Raw genomic sequence first — 27,734 nt, forward strand, 5'->3', positions numbered from 1 at the left:
AAATCATAACTCATGTATTTTTTCTATTATAGAAAATATTGGATGAATCTATTTCACCGTCCATTTTCTATAAATAACAACTGCTCTATTTTTTAAAACTGTTAATGCTTATATGAGTACACACACCAATTTCTATTCTTTAAATTCCATTTTAGTTCAAGTTAAATGTTAATGCATGATAACATTTGCATCCTTATGTTAACAAACATGACTCGAATCAAACGAAATTCCACATGTCAAGCAGCCACTTAATATAAACATTTTGAATTATTGGTATACTGAGCCTGAATTTTTTTAAAACAATGACCTTGAACTTCCTCAATTGACCTTTGGTCAAGGTCATGACACACTCTTAGGTTAAAAGCATTCTAGATGTGAATTAAGAACTTCCAATATTTGTCCATTAGAAAGATATGGACTGCACATGAGTTTTACACTTTTCTGCAAATGACCTTGGCCTTGCCCAAATGACCTTGGGTCAAGGTCATGACAAGCCCTTAGCTCATAAGCAATCTTTGTGTGAACTGAGAACTTCCAATGTTTCTCCATAAGAAAGATATGGACCGGACAAGAATTTTGCACTTTTTTCTGCCATTGACCTTGACCTTGTCCAAATGACCTTGGGTCAAGGTCATGACACACCCTTTGGTCATAAGCAATCTTTGTGTGAAGTAAGAACTTCCAATGTTTCTCCATCAAAAAGATATGGACCGGACACGAATTTTGCACTTTTTTTGTCAGTGACCTTGACCTTGCACAAATGACCTTGGGTTAAGGTCATGACACACCCTTAGGTCATAAGCAATCTTTGTGTGAAGTAAAAACTTCCAATGTTTCTCCATAAGAAAGATATGGACCGGACACGAATTTTGCACATTTTCTGTTGGTGACCTTGACCTTGCCCGAATGACCTTGGTTCAAGGTCATGACACACCCTTAGGTCATAAGCAATCTTTGTGTGAAGTAAGAACTTCCAATGTTTCTCCATAAGAAAGATATGGACCGGACACGAATTTTGCACTTTTTCTGTTGGTGACCTTGACCTTGCCCGAATGACCTTGGTTCAAGGTCATGACACACCCTTTGGTCATAAGCAATCTTTGTGTGAAGTTAGAACTTCTAGTGTTTCTCCATAAGAAAGATATGGACCGGACACGAATCGAACAGACAGACGGACAGACGGACGGACGGACGGACGGACAGACGGACGGACGGACAAGGTGATTCCTATATACCCCCCCAAACTTCGTTTGCGGGGGGTATAATAATGACGAAAAAAGGTTAAGTTTACAATACAATAATTTGTTAAAGTTGGTTTCTGGAAGAACAGACTTTGAAAATTTTCTATATAAATATTGACAATTTTTTTCACTTTTTTAATCTTTAGTTTTTAAGATCTGTGTACAAACATAGAATTGTAATCAAATATCTGTATCTTGCTTATAATTCGAAGCTTAACACTCAAATATGGTTAGTAAATAGAAATTGTAAACAATTAAACACAAGAAACATGCACTATAACAAATAAAGAACACAATTTATTTTTTCGAAATGAATCATATATACACATGTATATACCTACATATTTCCGTCAGCGATATCAAACTCTATTTAATTAAACTGAATAAACTCGAGAAAATGCCGAGCATCTCAACAAAACCTATTGTATTAATCTACCTTTACGCAAAAGATAATGCCGAATTACCGATAGAATGAATTGTATTTCAGAACCTTTTTGTTACATCAGATTTTGCTTAATTTGCGCAGGTAAACAGTTAACTGTTTGATTTACCGAAGTTTCTATTTGATTTGATACGTAAAAATCACGAAATACAGACGATATATAGTTCCCAGGTTACAAAGCATAAATAATAAAAACGAAACGAAAATCAGAACAAGCTAACACCAACGTCATGTGTGAAAACTGTCAACGCATTTAAAAATATTTCGCCTCACTTTACTACATAAAATCGGCACCAATATATTTTGCATGTTTCAAAAATTTCCATTCATATGCGAACTGTTGCACAACAAACAAATTCATCATAGTCAGATCGACCCTTTTTCGTATAATGTCATGGCTGCTTTAAACAAAGAACCTCGTTTTAGAAGTATGGAATACGAGTCTTGGTAAAATGGGTATGCAAACCCGGGCCGTGGCAAAATTAAAGCTGGGGCAGATCGGCAATCGTCAATTCCAAATACGCATTATTTTGCAGCAATATTTACAGCAAATACAAATATACTGGTCCATCAAATATCCTGAAATTTTAATGAGATTGGCAGATTAATAACTGCCAATCTTTTGTTTTGCCCAGGCGAAGTCTTGCCTACCCATTTTACCAGATGCCGAACCCGATTGAAACACGCCCTTCCTTTATTATTATTTTCGTAATAACTCAGATTTAAAACAGAAGAAGCCCTTAATTTTTGCAATTTATATTTTCCTTCCCATAAGGATAATTTATGCTAAACTACGTTGAATTGGAATCAGTAGTTCTTGAGAAGAAGATTTTTGAAAATGCAGCCCCCTTTTTCTACAGTTTCAAGGTTTTCTCAAGACTTTTATTTCTGCAATTTATATTCGCCCTCCCATAAGGATACTTTGTGCCAAATTAAGTTGAAATTGGATAAGCAGTTTTAGAGAAGAAGTTCAAAAGACGGACGACGGACAAAAGGTGATCAGAAAAGCTCACTTGAGCGTTCAGCTCAGGTGAGCTAAAAACAAAATGTAACATAAAACAGTCCCAATTTGAAAGATAAACTCCTTAAATTAATCAGTTTGTCACACAACACAGTTACTACCAAAGTTTCGAATTTGATTTAGATTACATGTAATATTCAACGGATGTCTGACAATGATATCTAAAAAGGTTGATCTAATTATGCAATAAAAAAATACATTAGCTATAAATAATAAGAAACTAAATTAATGTATGAGAGAGAATGAGTTTGCACGGGGGTTGTAATAATTTAAGTCATTTACTTTAGGTCAGACGACACGTTCCTCGAAAAATAATTATTTCTTTTTAAAAATGTTTACATCAGCGATTCAAGTGTATTTTTAAGAAGATTATATAGGAAACTGCATATTCTAGTATCTTGCATAAACGCCTGGTCTAGTACCGTAATTTTTTGCAAGAGTGATAAATCAATAACAAGTTCATGGAAAAATTATATAAAATTGAGGAAAGTGTCGTCTGAACTTAAGGTGTAAATTTGTCCAAAATGCATGGCCAAATTTCAAACAAGAGGCCCATAAGCCACATCGCTCACCTGAGGAACAAAAGCTGATCAAATCAGCAATGCAGTATTTCAAATTCAAAATCTGTTGACAAATAAGTACAGTAGATAGTTAAAATCTGTCATCTTTTAGCAACATACTTTTATGGTACATGTAAGCACCAATCCCCTTTGTTGTTTTAGTGTATTAGTGAGAACATTTTTCTCTGTACCTATGCATTAGTAGTGATTTTAAAACTCCCCCTTTGTGGTCCAACTTTTCTCCAGGGAACCGTGGCTTGATCAAACTTTAATCTACACAAGTTTCAGCTTATATGCCTGAGTGCTTTTCCAGTCAGCATGGAACAACATGCACAACATTCTAAAATTTAAAAGATTTTTTACCTTCTTAGCTGCATAAATTTGACAACACCCCGTCGTGACTCCACCCTACGCCTGGGATTATGATTCGAATACACTTGAATCTACAAGTCAACATAAGGATGCCTCTACAAAAGTTTGACATTTTCTGGTCAATTGGTTTTAAGGAAGAAGATTTTTTAAACTTATCTCTATATATTCCAATGAAATACTTCATCCCTCAGTTGTGGCCTCACCCTACCCCTGGGGACCATGATTTGGATTTGAACAAATATGAAACTACACTATTTGGGGATGCTTCCAAAAAAAAAATAAGCTTTTCATGGTAAAACGGTTTTAAAGAAGATTTTTAAGATTTTCTCTATATATTCCTATATAAAACTTCATCCCCCATTTTGGCCCCATCTTACCCCTCGGGGACCATGATTTGAGCAAGCTTGAATATACACTACATAAAGATGCTTTCGCACAAATTTAAGCTTTTCTGGCTAAATGGTTTTTGACAATAAGGTTTTTGAAAAAATAACAACAAATTTTCAATAATTCTAAAATATCTCCCCTTTAAAAGAATGTGGTCATTCATATGAACATATCTAAATCCCCTTCAGGCAGTAATGCTTTGTCCTAAGTTTGGTTGAAATCCGCCCAGTAGTTCTGGAGAAGAAGATAAAAATGTTAATAGTTTACGACAATGACGATGGCAAACAACGGACTCCGGCTCAGGTGAGCTTACCCAGTCAAAAACGGCCAAAATTTTCCCAAACATAATGGAAATATAAATTTTTTTTTTTTAGAAGTATGCTTATTTTTCACATTTCATATTTTTTACAACAGTTTGATGATGTTCTCTGGCAGATGAACGGACAAAGTGACTGATGGACAGGTCAAAATCATTATGCCCCCTCCCCACCACCTCACAACTTGTTGCTTGGAGTGTTATTTCATGTTACACCACTGGAGTCCTTTTTATGACACATCAGGTCATAGCGTACACAAACCAACATCTACCATTTATCATTATTTTTAATTTTCTATGTATGATGTCAAAACGCTCTGGTGTACAATTGCAAAAAGATAGTATGGGTATTGTTTTATTATCAACATATTATTTATAGCTTTATAAGCTTGAGAAGCCAGCAGTATTTCTCTGAATTCTTTGTGCTAAGTTTGGCTGAAGCTGGCACAGATAGAATTCATGAAAACAATAAAACATGATAATGCTTTTGAAATAGGTGAGCTGAAAACAGAAAACATAAAAAACAATGCCAGTATTTTCTATCTTAAAGTTTTAAATTTGTGCACACAAGTGAACATTATACATGTATAATATACAAATGTATGCCTTAAAAGTGTCAAGTAGTTATACTAGGAAACTTTATACATTGTACTTCCTCATCTATATCAACACTTACTCCCTTATTGATGAGTTTTCTACATTTCTGAGGAGAATTGAATATTAGTTTGCGAGAAATATTTTTAGTCTTTTGAAACAAATGCTTGCTTTTTAATATGTTGTGAAAATTACCACTACCAGCTAAAACATGATCTGCTTTTTGGCTAAAACCAGGAACAAAGTCTACATAATTAAGCACCATCCACATCTGAAGAACAGCTGACATATTAAACTTCATATCGCTGTCATCCCACCATGAACAACACTGGTGACTACTGCTAAGCAAAATGTCATTCATGTAATCGTACATCACTATGTAATACTTAGAGGGAGTCAGTACCAAAGATGGAATTAAAGTTGACACAGGTTGAATACAACTATCATTCATAGCATTCCCTCGATGAAATGCAAAGGTAATGGCTTGGTTAAAGATCTGTTCAGCACACTTGTCAAAATGCATGTCTTCAGATTCAAAGTCACACTTTTCTGTTGAGTTTTCTTTGTTTTCCCTAATGTTTCTCTCTTGACCAACACCACCATCATCATCATCATATAGGAATTCTTCGTAAACCATAATGGGTATGTAGTCTGGTGGGTCCTCTGGGATCAAAACTATGCCTGGGTGTCCATACCATAGCTCCTCATGTCCTACAATTGAATAAAAAGATCCACAGGATAAACTTTGCCACTCTGTCAACTGAAATGTGACTTTCATGTTACTGAATGGTAACTTAATGACACCTTTCCAGACCATTCAGTTAATGCCTTATATAGAAAGGAAACACACTTTTAGGGTAATGATATTGGTGCATTGAAATACTGAACTAGGCAAACTGTAGCTAAAAGCCTCAAAAAAAAAATATTTATGTTTCCTATGTTTACATGCATTTCATTATGAATATTGTTTGTACAGCTTAGTACATGCATTTATCAAGATCATAAACTCAAGAAAAAAAGTGATTAAAGGGGTGGGAAGGGGGCTGTGAGACATAATAGATGCCATACTAGAAAGTCCTAGTGGCTGAACAAAATGGTTCAACAAATCTTACAGAATTTCATGTAAGGAATTTGGAGGCTGTGATCAGTAAAATGAACATAGAAACCAGCTAGTTGTTCATGACTGAATCTTATTATAACTCATAGGACTGTCAACTTACCTTATGTCCAATGCATCATTTGAGAAGTTGAAAAAAAAAAACAAAACAAAAAAAACTAATTGAAAACTTCTAACAATGAAAAAGAGATGTTTTTTTCATAAAAGACAGGGGGTGTCTTGCTATCAAAATGTATTAAAAAGTAGGAATTAAAAAGAAGCTTATGGTACCCAGTAGCAGATTGACAGGACAGAAAACAGAAATCAATCAATCGATCAATCAATCTTCAGTGACATTTAAGCAACCATAGACAATTTGAAATCATTTAATCTGCCTTAATAGTCATTGGCATTTTGGCCAGTAACCAAATGGTTGCTGGTTCAAATCCTTTGAGGACACTTGATGAACATTGTATGTTGTGTCCATATACAGTAAAACACGGTTATAACGAACATGCTTATAATGAATTGACGCTTACAGCGAAGTAATTTTCATTCCCTGTGACTATATTAAATGTTGTAAACTTGACGGATATAACGAAATATGCTTATAACGCAGTAAAATCACCCGTCCCTGGGACTTCGTTATAAGCGTGTTTTACTGTACATGATACATTCTCTGAATTGTTTCAGTCCATCCAGCATTAAGGAAGCTGCGTAGTCAACAAATTAACCATCAGATCTGCCTTAAACTTTCAGTTGACAATAAATATGACATTTTTTGAACATAAAATAACATTTTGTAATTAATACCTCACTACACCTACACCTATACTTTTTAAGACACTACGTCACAAAATGGCGATTTAAATGTTTTGTTAAACTGTTTATAAAATATCGTTCATTTTGGTTGTATATCGTTGTAGGTCAGTGGGGAAAATATTGGGTTTCATAACCGCAGATCATGAGTTTGAATCCGCCTGGAGCTTTTGTTGAATGTTAACTGAATTAAATTTTTGTAAATGTAATTTTTCATCCAAAATTGCAATTTGACTTAAAGCTGCTTCAGGTCCGATTTTATATCAATTTTATGCACGCTTTTAAACGATGGCTATGCTTAGCATATGTATAATAATAGACATTGCAGTAGTTTTTCCAGTCAATTATGCCAAATTTCAATGAAAAAAATTCTTACAAAATTTCCTAACAAAACAAACGACTTAAAAGGTACCGCGTTATTTCGCCTCATGTTAAATTTCACCCCTGACGACGAGACGGGTATGATTGTATTACGGCTTTGACATCGCTTTAAAAAAAGGTCGAAATGATCAGACAAATTACAAATAAACATGTGTACGTTTTGTTCGCTTATATTTCTGAAGTCTGCTTTCTTTACAATTGATGCATAGCATGCGGGTTGAATAAGCCTAATCATTCGGGGGACGAAACCAAGCCGTTTCCTTTTCTAAACATTCCCGTGATGCATTTTGGTTTGTTTTTTCGTTTGCCCAAAGAGAAATTATTTTTATTTACTTTGAATATTTCTAACTTTGAAAGGAGACTGATTCTGCTGGTGTAAATAGGAGAAAGTCCATAACTTTCCAAGATGATTTGTATAGAAAAAATTTTGATACTGTAATAACAAAAAAATCGGACCAAGCAGCTTTAAATACTTCTTATCCATTATAATGACATCTATAATGATCATTTAAGTAATCTGCTGACTTGAGAAAATATTTCTTGGTGTAGTGAGACACCTTAAAGGAAAATTCCCAGTATTTGAGTTTCAAAATTTAATCATTTTCCTATATCTTTATACAGAACTCTTCTTTGTAAGGAGATTGAAATAGTCTACAAATGGCCACAACCATTGAACCCTCTTAAATCTCCTGCTGGAAATTGACTAATGATGGACTGTTGTCCCATTCAAGGAGATGGCACTCTGGGTCGATGACCCTCACCTGCTATGCTGCACAGAAACTGGATACATGCTCTGGCCCCTATGAGCTTCATTAATTGGAAATGGTTTAAATGTTTTGAGATCACCCATGTACCTTTTATCTTAAGGTTATTTCACATAATATTATTCAAACGTTACAAACTTAACTCACCTAAACCTGTCTCTCCATATGGAATATGTTCCATACACTGGATTGGATTTAGACATGGACATTGTGATGGTTGCTTTTGGTAGGTATTGCTGATGAGATATTTATTCCCATACACTAAGCATGACAACAGATGGTTGCTCAACAGTGCTGCTATTTCTCCGTCCTTTTTACCATCAAATGCATTTCTCTGTGAGCTTTTTAAGCTACTTTCATGGAATGCTGGAAGTAAACAGGATACATTTATAAGAAAAACAGTGATCACGAAATATCTGATGACTGAAGATAGAGGTCATAGTAAATTTAACTGTTGGGGCAGTTAAAATAAAAAATAACGAAGTTTGAAGGAACTGAAAACATTTTCCAGAGGCACAACTAATTTAAAAAAAGTTTTTTTCATAATCATTTTTTACTGTCACCTATCTTGCAAAAGTTTGTCAAAAGAATTATAATCAGACTCACACAACACATCTTAGTACGTGGGTCAGGACTGTTATAATATGGCAAATACATATTTTTAAAACACAGTTGTTATTTTACATGGTTAAAGGGAGTTATCCTCTGTAACTTAATTGTACGTTCTAATTTATAGGCCTTTCTTAAGGTTGAATGACCCTCTGATAAGAGAGATAACTTCTGTACAAAATAATCTCCCTTTGTTTCTCTTAACTCGCTATCGTTACAGGCATGTAGCATCAAGGGGGCGGTGCTTGGCCCCAATTTGTTTTGGAAAGTGAAATTTAAACTCGCATACAGAAAAATTACTTTTGAATGAACTCATCTCCCACTTTTGTCAGAGTGGAAACAATTATAGAAAACTTTTAAAATTACAGAAAAACTAAACACATTTCAAGATTGAACAATGAGGTAGCAGCTCTGCCCTCCCCTTACATGGATTGAGTTTTTTTTCCAAAATACATTGAAATTCAAAGAAGTTATATTTAAATAATATATCTTCTTTGAATTTCATTGTACTAGCAGAGTACAAGAACAACACATTTTTAATGTTATAAAGTTTAGAATCTTTGGATGGAAAATTTCAATTTCTTTCTACATGTAGCTACATAGTTCACAGGAGTAAATGTATTGTATTAAATTGTTATTGGAGAAAAAAATGACTGAGACAATTGCAAACTGTAGGCTTACATGTAATTTGCATCATTGGAAATCAAAAACATATTTAAAATGTGTAAAATTGAATATTTAAGGGTTTTCTATCATTAGAGAGCAGATATGGAAAAAAAAATACATATATAATAATAAAATCATTTTAGTCTGGTCAAGACTAGCTTGACATCCCTAAAATCTGCTGTAATTACCCCGCTATTATTGCATTTCAAACACTATGTAGCAGTAAGAAAGACCCCAAACCCCCTGCTATTTTTTCATTTTCTCCTTCTACTTCAATTTTTAGAGACAACCCTGAAAGTATCATGTACTGATTCAGTATTTTTAGGCAAAGAAAGATAACTCTTGCTGATTTAAGCAAAAACACTACTTCATTATGTTTTGTAATATGAATTGACAATCTGCATAAAACTATACATTGTTTTCACATATATTTCATATTTTAATTGTATGCTGTGATATCAAAAAATTTGCGTTTTCTATTCTTTGTGTCCAATTTTCATCATGTCGATCAGTATTCTCTGTTTTCAAAAAAATCCATACAGTAGTCTATCCCAAGATATTTATGCCAAACATTTTCTTTAATTGTTCTATATTTATAAATACCTCTGGGTTCAAATGGTGTTCATTCAAGAGTATAAAAAATCCAAAGATTTACCCTCTGAAACGCCCCCTCTAGCTTGTCAGGTTTCAATACAGGGCTAAAAATTAAAAGTCTACAGGGATTTTTGATGAACGTACCCTGATGATAACGTTGAAAAATTGTGCGAGGTATTTTGAAATACTTCTGAATAGAGAAAAGATGTAAACATTCCCCTGTATGAAATCTGTATCCGTTTAGAACTGTGAATTTTTTCAAGAGAAAAACGAATATGTGTCAATGAAGATATCTTGGGAATTTTCCCTTTCATCGATTTTAATTGCATTCTAGCTCTCACAGGTAGGTTTATTTTTTACTTATAAATTAAATATCGTCGAAATATGGGGCAAAAATATCTTTAACTATAGCAGTGCTTCTTCACTTCCACATTGTTTCATTGAATCTACATCTATTGAATAATATTGACATTAAAATTTTATTAATTAATAAATATCAATGTTAAGATTTTATTTTTTTTAATTATGGTAAAATTATATAGCAGAGTGATAGGGGCACATACCAACTTTTAAAATGCCCCAAATTCACTGCCCCCTCCCACCCCCCCAAAAATATGAACAAAACTCATGCTGGATTTCAAAGATTGCCATCTCCTGGATGCCTAGTAGTCTAGAAGTGTATAATTTTGTATGATATGAATGATTTTATCAGACCATGAATAAATAGGAATGCTTAAAAAAAATGCAATGTCTGGATCTGGAATTTCTGGACCTTCATCCTCCCACAATGTAAATTTAAACTTCTATTAAATTCCTGGGTCTGGACCCCCACCCATCCCCTCTTCTTATTAAGTTACTGAAAATATGCTTTGAGCTACATGTGTCGGGAGCCAGTTTTCAACCCAGTCTGACCATCACTATCGGATTCCTCTCCCCCCCCCCTTTAAATGATCATTGCCCTCGATGATCAACACACCTGGCAGGAGTAACTATAGTCCGGCACGTCTTTTAACCCCAAGGAACCCCAAGGATACCCTAAGGATACCCCAATGACAGAAATGAATAACTATTGATACCCAAGGGGGTCTCATTAGAGTGCAAGGGTCACCCCTTACCCTTGGTACCCCAATTATACTCCAAAAAACCCCAAAGATAACCTAATAATACAGATTTATAACTCCTGATACACCATAGAACCCCAAGGAACCTCAAGGATACCCTAATAATACAAATGTTAATCTCTTGGTACCCCTGGGGACTCACTGGTATTCCAGACACACCTCTAAGAACCCCAGGGATATCCCAAGGAACTCCAAGAATACCCTAATAATACAGAATCATAACTCTTGATACTCCTGTGACCGCGTAGATTTGCACGGTGCTAGGGAATTTTTCTGGATCTGCATCGGTCGTGTGCAGTACGAACCGGGTGAGGGAATGTTGGCGTAAAGGGTATAAGGTGTAGGCGCGCTGTGGGCCGTAGGGTAATAACGAAGGGTAGGTTTGCCGTATTCCCAAAGGTCCACCAGTATACAGTTCCAGAGAAATAAACCAAGTGATGAAGGATTCCGTATTTATTGGCCGAGATTCAACGATGGCAACATTAAAACATTTTAACAGACAGACATTTTACAAACAAGTCGGATATGGCCAGTAGTGGCCTCCGGACTCAAGACTCTGGGTGAGTCGGACGTGGCCGAGGCTGGCCGCCGTATTCCAGACTGTCGATTGACAATTGTACATAATTATTTATAAGAAACTGAACAATGAGTATAAATTGACAGGTGATGCAATAAGTAAGCTGAGTGAAAGGTTCACAGATATAAAACTAGAACTGTCCTAATGGGACTAATACCCCCGCTAGGCTAATTTCAAATGGGACAAATAATTGAATTGAATAATAAAGGTTTGGAACACACACAAATTTTTTTTTCTAGAATTGTAAAAAAAAAAAAAAAATTAGTTAACAAAGAAAAATTAAAATCAAAATTGTCAGAATTTCACTGTAAATACATATCTATAACAGTAATACATTTACAAATGTATGTAGTTGATGATATATTTTTTTAATTTAATTGATTTAAAGAAAAACCAACAAAATGACAATAACCCCTCCCTTTGCAGTGAATAAAAATACCGGTAGCCAAGCAATGCTCTTCTGTTGATAAAACTTTCAATATCTTTCTAATAAGAGTCTTGACATATGCAATTAGTTGTTTCAAATTTTCCTCACTTTCTCCTATGGCACAATGGAACTCCATATCAGAAAATTGATCCCATAGGACTATGATTTTCTTTGATGAACTTGTTAAATTTAATAAACTCCCAAAACATTACCATAATTACCATACTATGTAAAAATATGTAAAAAAAGAAAATTTAATATTACAAACAATTTTAAAATTGCCAAAACACTACAATCATATCAGTAATTTTGAATTTCATTTAAATTAATGCCCAATAGGGTCACTTCATCAATTTACTTGACAAATAAATTTAAACAACCTCTAAAAATAGTTTAACTTCTTTATTAATAATTATATTATTTATTTCCTTATAATGATAGACCTTTTGGTTTACATGAAACAGTTTTAAAATAGCCCCAAAACCATCACCCATTTTACAGATTATCAATTTCCCCTAAACACATGCTCCATCTGAACCATGGCTCAGATAATGGCTCCCTTGGGACAAATGAATTCAGCCACACTTGTCTTTGATGTTCTTATTAGCTCCTAAGAATTTATCATTGACAAACAAAAACTTTGCATTGTCAGTTGATAGAATACTTATAAAAAATAAAAAAAAATTATTAATTAAGACATAAAGACAAAAAACTCCATCTGGATGTATATATATAAATATATTTTAGAGTGTTTTCTATTAATTAATTAATAAAATCTGTAAGGATTACCTCCCTTACTTTTCAACATTAGTGTACAATATATAGAATAAGGAAAATGAAAACTGTCATAAAATCATTAAATCTTGTCTGATCTTAAAAAAAATTGCAGGTGCACATCTTCAGATGGTGTTCAACATATGTACAAATTTTCAAACTGTTCCATGCAGTAATAAAAAATTCTATAGGGGGGACAAAGTTGCGTCTACAGACAGACGGACAGACGGACACACATTTAGACATATATTGGGTACTTAGTGTCCAAAACTTTATTGGGTATCATTATTGGGTACATGATATGGTTTCACACGAGAATACATTTATTGGGTTAAATTTCTTTGCAGATGTATTGGGTATCAAAATATGTCCATCAACTTCTTGGGTACATAATTCTAGGTATTACCATGCATTTTTGATATAAAATTATTAAAATAAATATTTTTAATTTAATTCATGAATTTTTTTTAATAATTTACAAAGCATAAAATAGTAATTTTTTAAAGTCTATTATTACAGTACCCCAACAAAGTAATACTCCTATTAGAACGAACAGGCCTGTGACCTACTTTGTTTTAATCTAGTATAGGAATTTATTTGATTAGGAACATTAAAGAAAGGGGGGGGGGGGGGCTACTAGGTCATAGATATGGGGATTACCATATAAAGTGACCTATAGGGTATTACCCAAGTAAGCATTGATCATTGTCCATGTTTCATTGGGTAATACCCTATAAGTCACAGACTTGTCCAAGTTTTGTTGGGTAATACCCTATAAGTCACAGACCTGTGCATGTTTTGTTGGGTAGTACCCTATAAGTCACAGACTTGTCCATGTTTTGTTGGGTAATACCCTATTAGTCACAGACTTGTCTAAGTTTTGTTGGGTAATACCCTATAAGTCACAGACTTGTCCATGTTTTGTTGGGTAATACCCTATAAGTCACAGACTTGTCCATGTTTCGTTGGGTAATACCCTATAAGTCACAGACTTGCCCATGATTTGTTGGGTAATACCCTATAAGTCACAGAAGTGTCCATTATTGGTTGGTTATACCTTATAAGTCTTACACTTCCCCATGCTTTCCTGGGTATTGTTCTTATAATAACCCAATAAGTAAACAGTAAGTAAAACACTGTCACTGTTTTGGGGGGTAAATACCTATACTAGTATCCATTACCCATTAAGTCAGAGACTTGTCCATGCTTTTTTGGGTTTATTCCTTATAACATCTACCCAATAAAGCATGGAAAAGTCTGTGGCTTACTGGGTAATACAGAAATGTGCAATTTTAACCAACAAAGTAATTCAGGGAAACATCTGAGTTAATTAAAGTGCTGTCTTTGCAACATGTATGCAATACCGCATGTACGGTAATTTTTGCAATGATCTACAGGTAATTTTCGCGACCACTTTTATATTTTAATTTTCTAAACTCACAGAAATAATATCCCATATTCTTTTCTTTTAGAAACTTTTCAAAATGCAGGAAATGACTGACGCAAATTAAAAATATTACATATCTCTCCCATTTTCGCAAATTTGTGACACGTAAAAAAAATCCCTTTATGCGGTATTTATACTTGCAGTCATGTATGCTTTTCCTTCGAGTAGTTTTTGTGAGTTGATTTTAATCAACTCTCCTATGCAGTTACTATGGCAAACGGAAATTGAAACAGTGTTCGGACCTATGCACACATCATCACTGCTGACAAGACTTAGTACTTGGAAATAATTAATAATTTTGTTGTAATGTATTCCGAACTATTGTTTTTCACAGAAACCTATTTATAAATACCTTGAAAATAGTCAGATTTTAAATGGTACAAACAATTTAGATATTTTTTGTAGTCGTATGTATTCCTTCGCCAAAGTTCAATATTGCTGGGATGCAATTTTGAAGATATATTTCAATTACTGATACATAATGCATGGTAGAGTTTGATGGCGTTAAATCTATTCTTAAATATTACACAACATGATTCACGTGGGGTTTTCCGTCTATAGCTCGGAAAAGCCCGATAATTCATAATTGAAAAATGTGCGAAATTATTTGAATACAGCTATGGAACTACATATTATACTTACCATACAAAATTACACATCGTTGATTTTAAGATAAACAACAATCAATAAAATTAACTCCCGTCATTACTTCAGTACTTTGATTTAAAAGTTTTAACACACTCAAGTTTTTGATAACTTTATCTTTAAATGCATCAACTATACTGTGAAATCATTAAAATTCGTGGATTGCTTAAATTTTACAAGTTTGCGGGGACGTTATTTATAACCCTTAATTATTTATCCATGGACGAAGTTAATTTGTGGATAAGAGGCACCCATAAATTCAACGAAAATTGAGCATCATTATTAAGGAAAGTGAAGAACAACAACTTAAAGGAACTTTAAACAACAATTTATGATCATAAACTCAAAATCGATCAATTTACATGTATAACTATCATAAACTTTGAAAATCTCAACTTTATCAACAATTTCAACAATTATCATCAAATATGAAATATATACAAATGCATATGCATGTACACGAATTTATCAAATCTTACAGAAAGATTGTCAGACATCTTACATGTATAGTTAAGAAGATCAAACAGACCATTCCATAGACCTTTAAACTGGCATAATATTCAGCTTGCATACAAAAATGCAGAGAAAGTTTAAATATTCAACAGTCATTGGCTGACTCATAAAAAATACACATCCAAAAATATTCAAAAAATGGTCATACTGGTACAATTTGGTTTTTTTTCCCTTAAAACAGTGACAGAGAATTTTGTATGTGTGGAATTAGACACACTGTAACTCATCATAAACTTTGAAAATCTTAACATGATCAACAATTTCAATACGATATTTACTGGTATTACAATGCATATGCATGATGTTCTTTTCTATGAGCACACACATATATTATTAACAATTCCTGTACACTAAGACATAACTCAATCAAAAGTGCAAATCTTAGCAAATTTATTACTTTTTAACTCTTTTAAGGTCATTCAATATATTTTCTTTATGGTCTCCCATATCCTTTTCCACAATATTCTTCCGCACTTTTAGTTACATTCTGTAAGTCTTGGGCACATTTTCATTCATGGGAGTGTATTTGATGTGCAACAGTCTGAAAAATATTCCCTTACTTCCTTTTCCTTTTGTTTGACCATTTTACTCTTGTTGCTATATATAATATATAATATGAAAATATTGAATGTTTTTCCTGTATCAACATTCTGTATTGAAGAAAATTGTAAATGTTTATCTTCATAACCACCCTCTAACTTAAGGTAATGACCTACACAATGAACAAGAATATTTATTGTTTAGGGGTGGAGATCCCATTTGTTTTTAAGATATTTGGTCATCATTTCAAGTTTATGGGGGTTGAGATTGTACAATTAATCTGCAAAATTAAGATATCCCTATCTTCAAAACTGTTGGGAGGAGTTATTTGCACAAAAGATGTACCTTATAAGCAAATGACGAGTTCAAAAGTGGGTACTTTTTGCAAAAATTTACAAAAGTTAAAATCCTAGCAATAATGCATATCTCGATTATATATACAATTGATCTGCAAAACAAAAAACCTTTATATCTTGAAAAATGTATGAGTTGTACAGCCAAAGGGGCACCCTTTTGGCAGCCGCCCGTCATTTCACCACTTCAATTACCAGATGTTTCTGATGGTAAACCCCATTAAACGCTTTCTAACACTAGCCGTGTATTTTTCCTGCAATGCTCGCTACCTTCGTATCCACATGAAACGCCTGTGTATAGTCCACTGATGCATTTTCCATAGGCGGTAATGTAAACGTTCCGGTCCACTGATGCATTTTCCTTAGGCGGTAATGTAAACGTTCCGGTTCATAGCTCCGGCCCTATTTTTCGTTCAGCAACGAGGGACCTCTTGAATGAAAGCTCATCAAATTGCCTCTTTCTTGTTAAAATCTTATGGTGTGAAGTCTGTACTGAAAAACTCTGAAAATGAAAGTAAAAGTATTAAATTTGACAGTTTTGGAAAGGGTGTACGTCAAACAATTTCAATTCTTTTCTTCAAATGATAATTCAATTATGACACTTGCTTCTAAAATTGCAAATCCTTTTTTCTAACATGTGTCAAGCATTCTGATTTTAAATGTCCCAATAAATGTATATACACTCTGCAATTTAGCAACTATTTTGCTTAAAAAGGTTCGCTCCTTAGGTTTTGGGTAGCCATTTTGGGTCACCTCTAGTCTGAAAATTCTGCATCACATATTAATTCTAGTGGTATATTCATATTTTACAATGCATAATAAACTTTATTGAATAAAATTGTTTTACCAAAATTACATTTTTACAGAGTTTAGTAAGGGACTATATTTTGTGGTGGAAGGTTTTCAAGAACTAAATGAACATTTCCATAATTTGGAATAACATGGAATTTTCATAACTCACTAGTTTTAGAGTACTGTTACTTTAGCTTCCTAATTTTCAGCGCAGACCAAACTTATAGATATTTTGTGTATTACGATATATTCAAAATGTTCTAAAAACATATTTAAACAATATTTTGATATTTCTATCGGTATATTTTGGCATATTTAGCTTATATTTCATAGAAGTTAAGAAAAAATTAACTCCAATTTTGGCCTAAAATTAGCTTATTTCTTTCATGCTTTATCTCAAATTTTTGAGATGTGACCCCTACTTGTTTTACTTTTAAATGAGACATTAAATGTATGTCTATTTCTATGCAAAGTTTTGGAAAGATGACAATTTACTATAATTTTTTTATTTGCATTATAATTTGATTACTTTTTTATAAATTTTGTAACATCTGTTGTTGTGTTTATTATGTACTGGACTTTGAAGCCACCAGTAAAGCAAGAATTTTTAAACTTTGACTTAGATTTTACTTTTATAGTCACTACATGTGTTCAACTTCATACTGTATTAAAATCATAGCTAAATAATAGTTCAAACTATAAATATTTGTTTGATTTCTTCAAATTATCAATTTCCATGTCAAATTTTAGCAAAAATTTCAGGAAAATAATCATTTCTGTTTGGGGCCTTATATTTAAAAAAAAAATGGCATGTGACATGGATCACAAATAAAATAAATGAACATTTTAGGTTCCCATCTTTATATCGAAGTGGTTTTCGGATGATTGACATTACTATTATTTTAGGTGCCAACCTCCTTAAAGGCACTACTTTCTTGTCCTAACGATTCTAAAAATAGTCAGAGGTATATACCCAATATGAAACAGTCATTGTGGCTATTTACAACTCTAAGCTTATACATATTCATTCCAGACACCATACAGAACCATGATTCCAAATTGGGAAAAAATCAATACATAATCATGGATTTTGCAGCATTGATACACACGGATTACATCTGAAGAAACTGTCCAGTCAAAATTTAATTAAACAACATCTAGTTCATTAGCATTTGATGTTCTTAAAAAACATATATTGTAATATTTGCTGAACTTTATTTAACCCTAGTTTCAGAAGAAATGCACCACATTTACTTAACCCATTAACGATATGTCATAAGGAAAAGGAACTTGCTAATAAGGAGGTTTCTCTTACTCTTCTATATGATAACCATGGTAACATTTATATAAAAACATATCCTATGGAAAAGAGTCAGTTAAGAGCTTAAAATCTAACAGAATAAAAAATACCTACTAAGTCTGTGAAATATGTATGATCAATATAAAGTTTCCCAGTAATTATCTGCATGTCAGATACTGAATATATAGTTTTTACAGGTTCCTTCTTTCAAACCCTAATAATATATATCATAAATCAAATTCATAGGGCCTATCAAAAAAAAATTGTTTGTTTCCGCTTTCATGCTGAAAAAAAGTACAGGGTCGGTCGGTCGGAATTTTTTTTTTATTATTTTCAAATATTTTTTTTTCTATAATATTGCAATATTTATACATGCCGGTTAGATACTGAGACTGCTGAATGGTATAAAATGAGAAATACTTTAATATCATTCCTGACTTTTAAGCTGGTCTTAAGAAAACAAAAACATGATATTATATATCAGATACTTCCTCTGACAACGATGAGAGCATTAGTAAAATCTATAACACATGGAAACATATAGCCATTTTGAAACAAAACGTTTGAGTTACACTGATTTGAGAAGAGTAACTGCTTCAAGCATTTTTGTGACCAAAATTTTGAGTAATTTTTTTCCAAATCGGATAAAAACGACAATAAACGTTTTTCCATCAAAAATCCTTTAAAAAAGTTTTGAGTCGGCGGGTAAAAGCAAGGGTCGGTCGGGAAAGCGGACACAAACAATTTTTTTTTAGGCCTAGGATAAACCTTTGCCCTTCTGAAAGTTAACAAAAACTTGACTGAATGACATAGCTTTGCCAGAAACCTTTCTGAACCTTTCAGTTTACAAATAGCAGTTTTCTCTTATGATAATTTTTACACATAGGAACCCATACATATTTAATGCACATACCTTGCACCTGGCCTCAACAAGGTCTTGGGTGCCCAAGGTTTCTTTTCCAGAGTTGAAAGGTCTGCATGCAGTGATTTTTCTATGCTGCTAACCTAAATTCTGTTCACAAAAACTTTCAATCTACAAATTAGAATTTATATTTATGTGTGTGTGTTTCATATGACTGCTAGCATTCTTTTATCATTGTGTCCATGCAGCTGACACTTCACAATGAATTAAAAAATTTGTCTTTGTCTCCAATAGAAATAATGCAATATAATAAGTTAACAGCTTACAATAAAAGTCTTTTTTTTAAAAATGTATTTAGGTATGTTTAGAACATTATTATTTATATTATCCAAGGCTCAACTCTATTTTCTACAGAATAAAAAAAAAAACTTAAATTGTTTGACAGGTACAAGATAATATAATTATATACATACATAATTATACAAGTGCATGTTGAACATACCTTTAAACTGTGAATTCAGGGCTCCATTTTTGCTCTTTGTCCAGATGTCAGTATAGCTCTGATCATCATCATCATGATGTAATTCTACAACAACAAAGAAATGTTTCAGATTTTTTATAAAGACCACCGATATGTTCCGAAGAAAAGATGGCACACTACAAAAGCCTAAATCTCATTGGTCAACACTTTATGATTAACCAATGAAAATCAATGAAACATTACATTACGGCGGGGAGGTTGATGTCATTACGGGCCGCCGGAAGGCGGTCCGTTATTTGATACACATTTAAATATTGTTACTGCGTTTCTGCGGGATAGTTCTTTTTTAGTAGAATTAATACTATGCTTATTTTTATGAATTAAAAGTAAATTTGAATGTAGAGATATGTTTTATGCCTTTTAGAAAATATCACATATTTTTTGTTTTACTCGTAAATGAAAAGTAGGTCATACTTTGTAGATTGTCGTATTCGGCGCGTTTTTATCGAGACTATAATCTACTCGGAAAATTTCGGAGTTCTTCATTCTTTTCAAATTGCGGGACATACTAAAGACCTGAAATACTAAAGACCTGAATGTCATTAAATTTTATATAAATGATATATTTGAATTTCTATGTGCCGTGTCAAATAAAATGACTTTGCGTGTGTATTTATTATATTTCCATGTAAACTGTGGTAGAAAGTATCATGAAATGACATTATATCAATTATTTACGCAAGAATATAACAGAAATGAAAATTTGAATTGACTGGAAAATTTGAACTAATCCATTTTTATTTTATTATGACGTCCCTTGAAATCATATATTAAACTAATGCATTCAGTTTTCATTCAATACAATGCAACAAAAAAAAACCAAAATGGTTTGAAATACATAATCTCCAAGAGAAATTTCAAATGATGAGTTGAACTTTGTATTAGAGTAATGTACAAATCAATGTGTTCTCCATTACTTCATACTATGGCAATGATCATACAACTTCCGTTAAAAATGCTTACAAAAATGAAATCGTGTGTTTTGGGCATATAAGGTGGTGTGGGGCACATCTTATTTCAAAAGCTTTTTTGGGGTAACTTAAATATTGTAAAATTTGAAAATTCTAAACCGGTGAAAGTATTCTAATTATAATAAATAAATGTTCTTGAATCCACAGTAATATCTACAGATGTCCCATCCCATACCACCTTAATACATATCTATAAAATTTAGATAAAACACAGCCATGAATATCGGAAACGTGTTTAATAAAACACACTGTATACGGACATATTGAATACACAACTTGTGAAGTGACTATGGTTTATCATATACATGTGAAACGTTTCCACTTTTCAATATAATTACTAGATATGAGGACTGATGAGCGCAATAAATTAATATAAAATCGCAATAAATTAATATAAAATACATTAGCTTTACAAACACAAAAAATACAAAAATATACTGTGTGCATTAGCTAGATAATAAATACCGTATGTGTTATTTGGTAAATTTTAAGCCGTATTTTTCATTTCATACGTGATAAATTTCAGTAATTACATGGTAAGTGCTTCATCCCTTGCAAGTCGCAAACCGTCGAGTGACAAAAATTTTAAGTCATATTTGAAACGAAACATTGATTTAATAATCTAATTTCTGTACCAATATTGATATGTATTTCATATACGTATACACAGTCCCAGCAAATGAGGGGTTAAGGATCCCAACAGTTGAGTTCATCAAAGTTTATATTAGTCATTTATGAGTATAGTAGAAGAATTTGGAATAGACAGGTACTGAAACACGTGTAAATATACATGTAAGAATGGAATTAATCAGAAAGCCACTTCAGATATCTTGAACCCCTGGATATCTCGAAATTTTGTTGAAATCACTTCAAGCTCAAGATACCGATGTTTACCTGTATTTTCAATCTATTACCATTTACAATTTTCCCGAAATGTTTCTATGCTAGACCCCAAGAAGTGATTATAGTTGATTTGGAACTGCTAAAAAAATTTAATCATTGAAACAATGTCAATTTTTAAGACAAAAAGTTAACTAAACAATCACTATGAATAAAGTATTAAAGGGACATGGTCACAATTTTAGTAAAAAATTATTTTGCTATTTTGAATGCACAAATAAGGCATTTAAAATGATTAATCGAAATGATTGTCAGTTGTTAGGTTTTATGCAAGATAAAGAGTTCACTGTGACACAAGGCTTTGTAATGTAAACAAGGATTGTGCAATGATTTTGTTTACATACATAAAAAGACCAGTTTTAAAACTGAAATCAATGTGTAAAACGATTGGAAATGAAAATTTATGCCAAAAACAAACTAGCAGATAGAAAAAATCTTCTTGAAAGAAAGTTTTACAATAAAACTTCTTTATAACAAACACAAGAAACATTGACAAACTTGTTGGGTACTTTGGCTAATTCTTCCATATAAGTAGTTGTTTATGATTAAAATAGATTATGTCAATATCTTTAAAGATATGAAAAGAAAAGAAATAAATAAGACTTAAAAATAACTTACATTTTTATCCAGATAGCAATAAGGCCTTGAATCGGTTTTCTCTAGTTCCAGGTGATATGTTCATCTAGCATCTGTTTCAGTAGCCATTGCTACTTTCTGATTGGATAATCTTATCACATGTCATAGTTGTTTGGAACTCTTCTGAATTCTTCATTGTTGATGATAAAACCAAAGGCATTCCGAAAGAATTTGATTTCAACAAACAGTAAAGTCCATAAGATGGACTAGATTTCATAGACAAATCTCAGACAAACATTTATTGGGTTTGTGTTATCCAATACCCAGTAAATGTCTCTGGAACACAATGAAAGCAATTGGATTATTGGGTATACCCAATAAGTCAAAAGTACCCAATAAGTGTTCCAATGACATAAATTGAACCCAATAAATGTTCTCTCGTGAACACAGACGGACAGACGGACAGACGGACGGACAGACAGACGGACAGACGGACAGACGGACAGGGTGAAACCAATATACCCCCCTAAACTTCGTTTGCGGGGGTATAATAATTAAATAAACTCAATGAGTCTTTGATGTCCAAGACATGAAAAACTGATAATTGCACAATGTTGTTTTAAGAGATTAACAGTCCTTGAGACATGGCACTCTGTCTCTTTGAAATCACATATAGAGTCCGAAAAGTGTCAATCACTAAATAAATAAGTAACTTTGTAAGAAATAAACTGTGAGAAAATATTACGAAACAGATGTTGAATTTTAAAGTAAAGTCCAAAATAAAGTTATAATTAAACAGTGAATTTTGCACGGTGATAGTTTCCCACCGCTCCGGGGAAAACACGTCCTCGTGTTTTGAATGGAATATCACATTTCTTCCTCTGTTCTTTGATTTTCTTCCACCGGTGACGGACGTTTGAGGACAGCTGAAGTTTCTACAGTTGACCGTTGTTTCCTGGTGATGAACAGAGAAAACTGTCTGCATAGTTCATGGCGGCTGGAAATTTTGTTGTCCATCGTTGTTACGTTGAGACTGAGTTGATGTTCAATGGGGGAAACTCGCTGGCTGAAGAGGTCCAGGATCTGACTACTGCAAAATATATGCAGCAGCCCCGGGCTTTGTTACCCTTAGGATTCATCCACCAATTGTGACCGCGTAGATTTGCACGGTGCTAGGGAATTTTTCTGGATCTGCATCGGTCGTGTGCAGTACGAACCGGGTGAGGGAATGTTGGCGTAAAGGGTATAAGGTGTAGGCGCGCTGTGGGCCGTAGGGTAATAACGAAGGGTAGGTTTGCCGTATTCCCAAAGGTCCACCAGTATACAGTTCCAGAGAAATAAACCAAGTGATGAAGGATTCCGTATTTATTGGCCGAGATTCAACGATGGCAACATTAAAACATTTTAACAGACAGACATTTTACAAACAAGTCGGATATGGCCAGTAGTGGCCTCCGGACTCAAGACTCTGGGTGAGTCGGACGTGGCCGAGGCTGGCCGCCGTATTCCAGACTGTCGATTGACAATTGTACATAATTATTTATAAGAAACTGAACAATGAGTATAAATTGACAGGTGATGCCATAAGTAAGCTGAGTGAAAGGTTCACAGATATAAAATAATTAAATAAACTCAATGAGTCTTTGATGTCCAAGACATGAAAAACTGATAATTGCACAATGTTGTTTTAAGAGATTAACAGTCCTTGAGACATGGCACTCTGTCTATAGAGTCCGAAAAGTGTCAATCACTAAATAAATAAGTAACTTTGTAAGAAATAAACTGTGAGAAAATATTACGAAACAGATGTTGAATTTTAAAGTAAAGTCCAAAATAAAGTTATAATTAAACAGTGAATTTTGCACGGTGATACTCCATAGAACATCAAGGATACCCTTATAATACAAATTTAAAACTCTTATTAACCCTGGGGACTCATTGGTATTCCAGATACACCTCTAGGAATCCCAGGGAACCCCATTGATATCCCAAGGAACTCCAAGAATACCCTAATAATACAGAATCATAACTCTTAATACTCCATAGAACCCCAAGGATACCCTAATACATCGTAATACAAATGTAAAACTATTGATAACCCTGGGGACTCATTGGTATTCCAGATACACCTCTAAGAATCCCAGGGAACCCCAGGGATATCCCAAGGAACTCCAAGAATACCCTAAAAATACAGATTCATAACTCTTGATACAACACAGAACCCCAAGGATACCTCAAGGAACTTAAAGGATAACTTAATAATACAAATTTAAATTCTTGATACCCGTAGGGACTCATTCATTTGGTATCTCAGACAAAACCCAGGGATACCCCAAGGAACTCTAGGGATACTCTTATACATGTATTGGTTATATAAATTTTATAACTCTTGATATCCTATGGAACTCCAAGGATACACTATATCTCTTGATACTTTTTGGGTCTCTTTGATATCCTAGACAAATCACAAGGTATCCCAGGGAACCCAATAAAACTTGATACCCCATAGAACCCAATGGAACCCCAAGGATATAGCCTAATAATTCAAATTAAAATTTCTTGATACCACTGGGGACTCATTGGTATCCCAGACACGCCTCTAAAAACCTCTATAAACCCTAGGGAACCCCACAGAAATCAGAAATTGTAACAGAGAGGACAAAATCTTTCATTTAATGGGATACCTTCCCATCTTCCCACTTCAACTGGTAGATGGTGATTTGAAGTACGAAAGAACCACAGACCCTGAAACGTGCTACTACACCTCTAAAACGAACCGTACCGTTCACAAAACGAACCGTACCGTTCACAAAGGGTACTGTACCGTTCACAAAACGAACCGTACCGTTCACAAAGCAAACTGTACCGTTCACAAAGCGAACCGTACCGTGCAAAAAGCGTGCAAGATAATTTATGCAAGACCCGCCTCCAGACGGACAAAAAAGCGTACCGTACCGTGCAATAAGCGTGCAGCTTCCATATACGGCTTATTGACCTAATGTCTTTCGATAAATACGGACGGAGATTATCGCTGACCAGATAAGTTCAATATTTTGCTACATTTTTTTAACATTAAAACAGTATACTGGCGTGCAACCATTTCTTGCCAAGTACCATTTCTGGCCAGTGCATCAGGTCCAGTACAATCTCTTGATTTAGCTATATAGCTTGAAAAAGCTATATAGCTTGAAAAAGCTATATAGCTTTATAAAGCTATTCAGAATAGCTTGATAAAGCTATTTCAATGCAGTTTTTTAAGAAGATATTTATTGTAAGAAATGGACGAAAAATCGCAATTAACTTGCTACTCATATTTGCGCCAGTGACCATTATAAACTTGACCCAAATTAAAGATAGTTTTAACACTGCAGCTTTTAAACACTTTTAAGCAAAAAATATATTTCCATTGTTTGGGTAACTGTTCACCACTTTGTGTGCAATGAGGCGTGGATAAGTATGATTTCTTCTCATTGTGATAAATTATTACCAATCAATTATCTTGTTCACCATAACTGACCTCCTTTATATTTCATTCAAGAAGTAACTGTGTGGTCATGAATCAGTTGCCCCAAAACTTTTAGTGCAAAGTCTCTTAAGGAGACGCAAACTTATGAGTAATCTTTACATGCATTGTTTACAGAACAGTTCAAAGTTGAAAATTATCACTGCACTAAAGTGCGATTTTTTATACATACTGAAATAATTACACATTTAAGAAAAATGTATGACAAAATAGCTTAATGAAGCTACTCTGAATAGGTAAATAAAGCTATTTAGCTTATTCAAGCTATATAGCTAAATCTGGAGATTGTACTGGACCTGTGCATTATTACATCATTTTTTGTGTATAATTTTACGTGTCAATAAATTGACATAACTGTGATAAAACTCATCCCATACCATATGTTTATTTTATTAAAAATCATAAATTGCATAAACAATTAACTAAGCTAGGGATAATTCAATATAAGATACTTAAATAGTAACGTCAATTCTTGTGATAAGCTATTTTACACTTACATTACGGTTCAAGTGCTATTTTGTTTATACAGGTCAGCCATATTGGTCCTTATTTCAAAACGTATTTCACTAGGGTTTACCTGATAGGTTTATCACCTGTAATTTTATCCAATAAGGTGTATGGTAACATTTCATGGTTGGCTGATCGTTTCTTTTGTGTACTCACACTATATAAAGGCGTGTTTCGTGTAGTTCGGCGGACTGCTCGCCTTGCGTCCACTGCTTATAGCAGCCTACTTCCCGGGTAAGCTCATCTTCCCGTTCGAAGCACTTTATACCGACTTCGGTATACATTTTGATAAGGCACTGTTCAATAAAAACTAATTCTTTTCTCTCAGAAGTTTATCTTATTCAGACTAGGCGCCATAGTGTAATTAATATTTGAATTTCGAGCCCGATATAAATTATCATAAATACGTGTAGGAGTATTTTTTCACGTTTCTTATTTAAACTCTGAAGTGAAATTTGTAGTATTTTCATGGTAATTTTTGTCATTTTCATACCTATTTTTCATTGATTTGTTCAACTGGAGGTACCAGTTTATCATCTACATTCATCTGTTATAAAATAAATTTGTTATTAATTTAAAACTTTGATTTTTGTTGACTTCATTTATTTTTGCTGACTACTAATCAGCAATTAGGGATAATTGGTAGTCACCCCCGTACCCGACTGTCCCAGGAGCAGGATTTATCCCCCTCTTGGGGTAGCAGTCTTATTACATAACAATGCGCTGGCAAGAAATGGTCCTTGGCGAGAATTGGTAGTTTACCAGTACAGTACACAGGTTGTAATCCTGAGTTCAATTAATTTTCACTTACCAAGCTTTTCTAGAAAAATTCTCAGAGCAGTTAATGCATGGAAATGGTCTCTATCATCATTAGAGACACCGTCCAAGTGAAAGTTGTCAAAGAGACCAACATCATTTTTCAGATATTGCTGCAAACAGTCAAATCCTCTTTTGAAAACACTAGAAAATTGCATATGAAATAGCGCATTTTCATTTGGACCCACATAGTCTTCATAATCTACAAATGTGTTGGTAAAACTTCTTCCAAAACCACAATTCGAAATTCGCTGAGGAAATAGTTTTAAATCCGTGTAATTTTCTAAAGATGACTGCAACGTTTTCCTTAAATCCACGTGCACATGTCTAAATGATGGATGGTTTGGTTGTAAACATTGGGCCGATCTCAGCAAACTTCTTACCGAAAACATGATTGTCTACTTACAATACTGAATCGAAAGGCTTTGCAGTAATTCCATCGAACATCATTATCTATATACACTTTTTATAGAATTCCCCAACGTGCAAAGTTAATTACAACAATTTTTAACGAAGACGAATCCGTCAAGTTAGAGTTTGCGATTTCGATTCCGAGTTGTCGTTCCTTGCACGATTGAATGTCAAATCGACATAAAGTTAATCGACACCCGGTCAAAGCGTCACTTCATTCAGCAGTTCAGTATCGGCATACACGTAGTGCTTTATTGCGAACTTTTTCATGATTCT

General features: G+C 33.6%; 2 protein-coding genes across 4 annotated transcripts in view; both read right to left on the bottom strand.

The window, feature by feature from the left end:
* Positions 1-27,734, bottom strand: part of LOC117687011 (uncharacterized) — a 98,098-nt gene that overhangs the window by 9,979 nt on the left and 60,385 nt on the right. The window lies entirely within an intron of this gene.
* LOC117687981 (uncharacterized) lies at positions 3,159-27,555 on the bottom strand. Of its 3 annotated transcripts, none has more exons than XM_066065605.1 (3): positions 27,454-27,555; positions 8,141-8,359; positions 3,159-5,644 (listed from the first exon to the last, which is right to left on the bottom strand). In XM_066065605.1, exons 1-3 carry the CDS (start codon positions 27,485-27,487, stop codon positions 4,956-4,958), a joined length of 942 nt encoding a protein of 313 aa, XP_065921677.1. In that variant the 5' UTR covers positions 27,488-27,555; the 3' UTR covers positions 3,159-4,955. The 3 variants fall into 3 exon arrangements, 2 of the variants coding, with proteins under 2 accessions (XP_065921677.1, XP_065921670.1); XR_010707472.1 differs by lacking the exon at positions 27,454-27,555 and adding an exon at positions 9,872-9,948 and having other exon boundaries at positions 3,160-5,644; XM_066065598.1 differs by lacking the exon at positions 27,454-27,555 and adding an exon at positions 27,043-27,447 and having other exon boundaries at positions 3,161-5,644.

This window comes from Magallana gigas, chromosome 1 (genome assembly GCF_963853765.1).
Source record: "Magallana gigas chromosome 1, xbMagGiga1.1, whole genome shotgun sequence".
Classification (NCBI taxonomy): Eukaryota; Metazoa; Mollusca; class Bivalvia; order Ostreida; family Ostreidae; genus Magallana; species Magallana gigas.

Bases quoted from the DNA above. Each gene is read 5' to 3' on its own strand.
- LOC117687981 (XM_066065598.1), bottom strand. From the start codon at position 27,439: ATGTTTTCGGTAAGAAGTTTGCTGAGATCGGCCCAATGTTTACAACCA. The intron at 8,360-27,042 runs GTAAGTGAAAAT...GTTTACTTCCAG, and splicing joins AATTTTTCTAGAAAAGCTTG to CATTCCATGAAAGTAGCTTA. The intron at 5,645-8,140 runs GTGAGTTAAGTT...ATTCAATTGTAG, and splicing joins ATATGGAGAGACAGGTTTAG to GACATGAGGAGCTATGGTAT.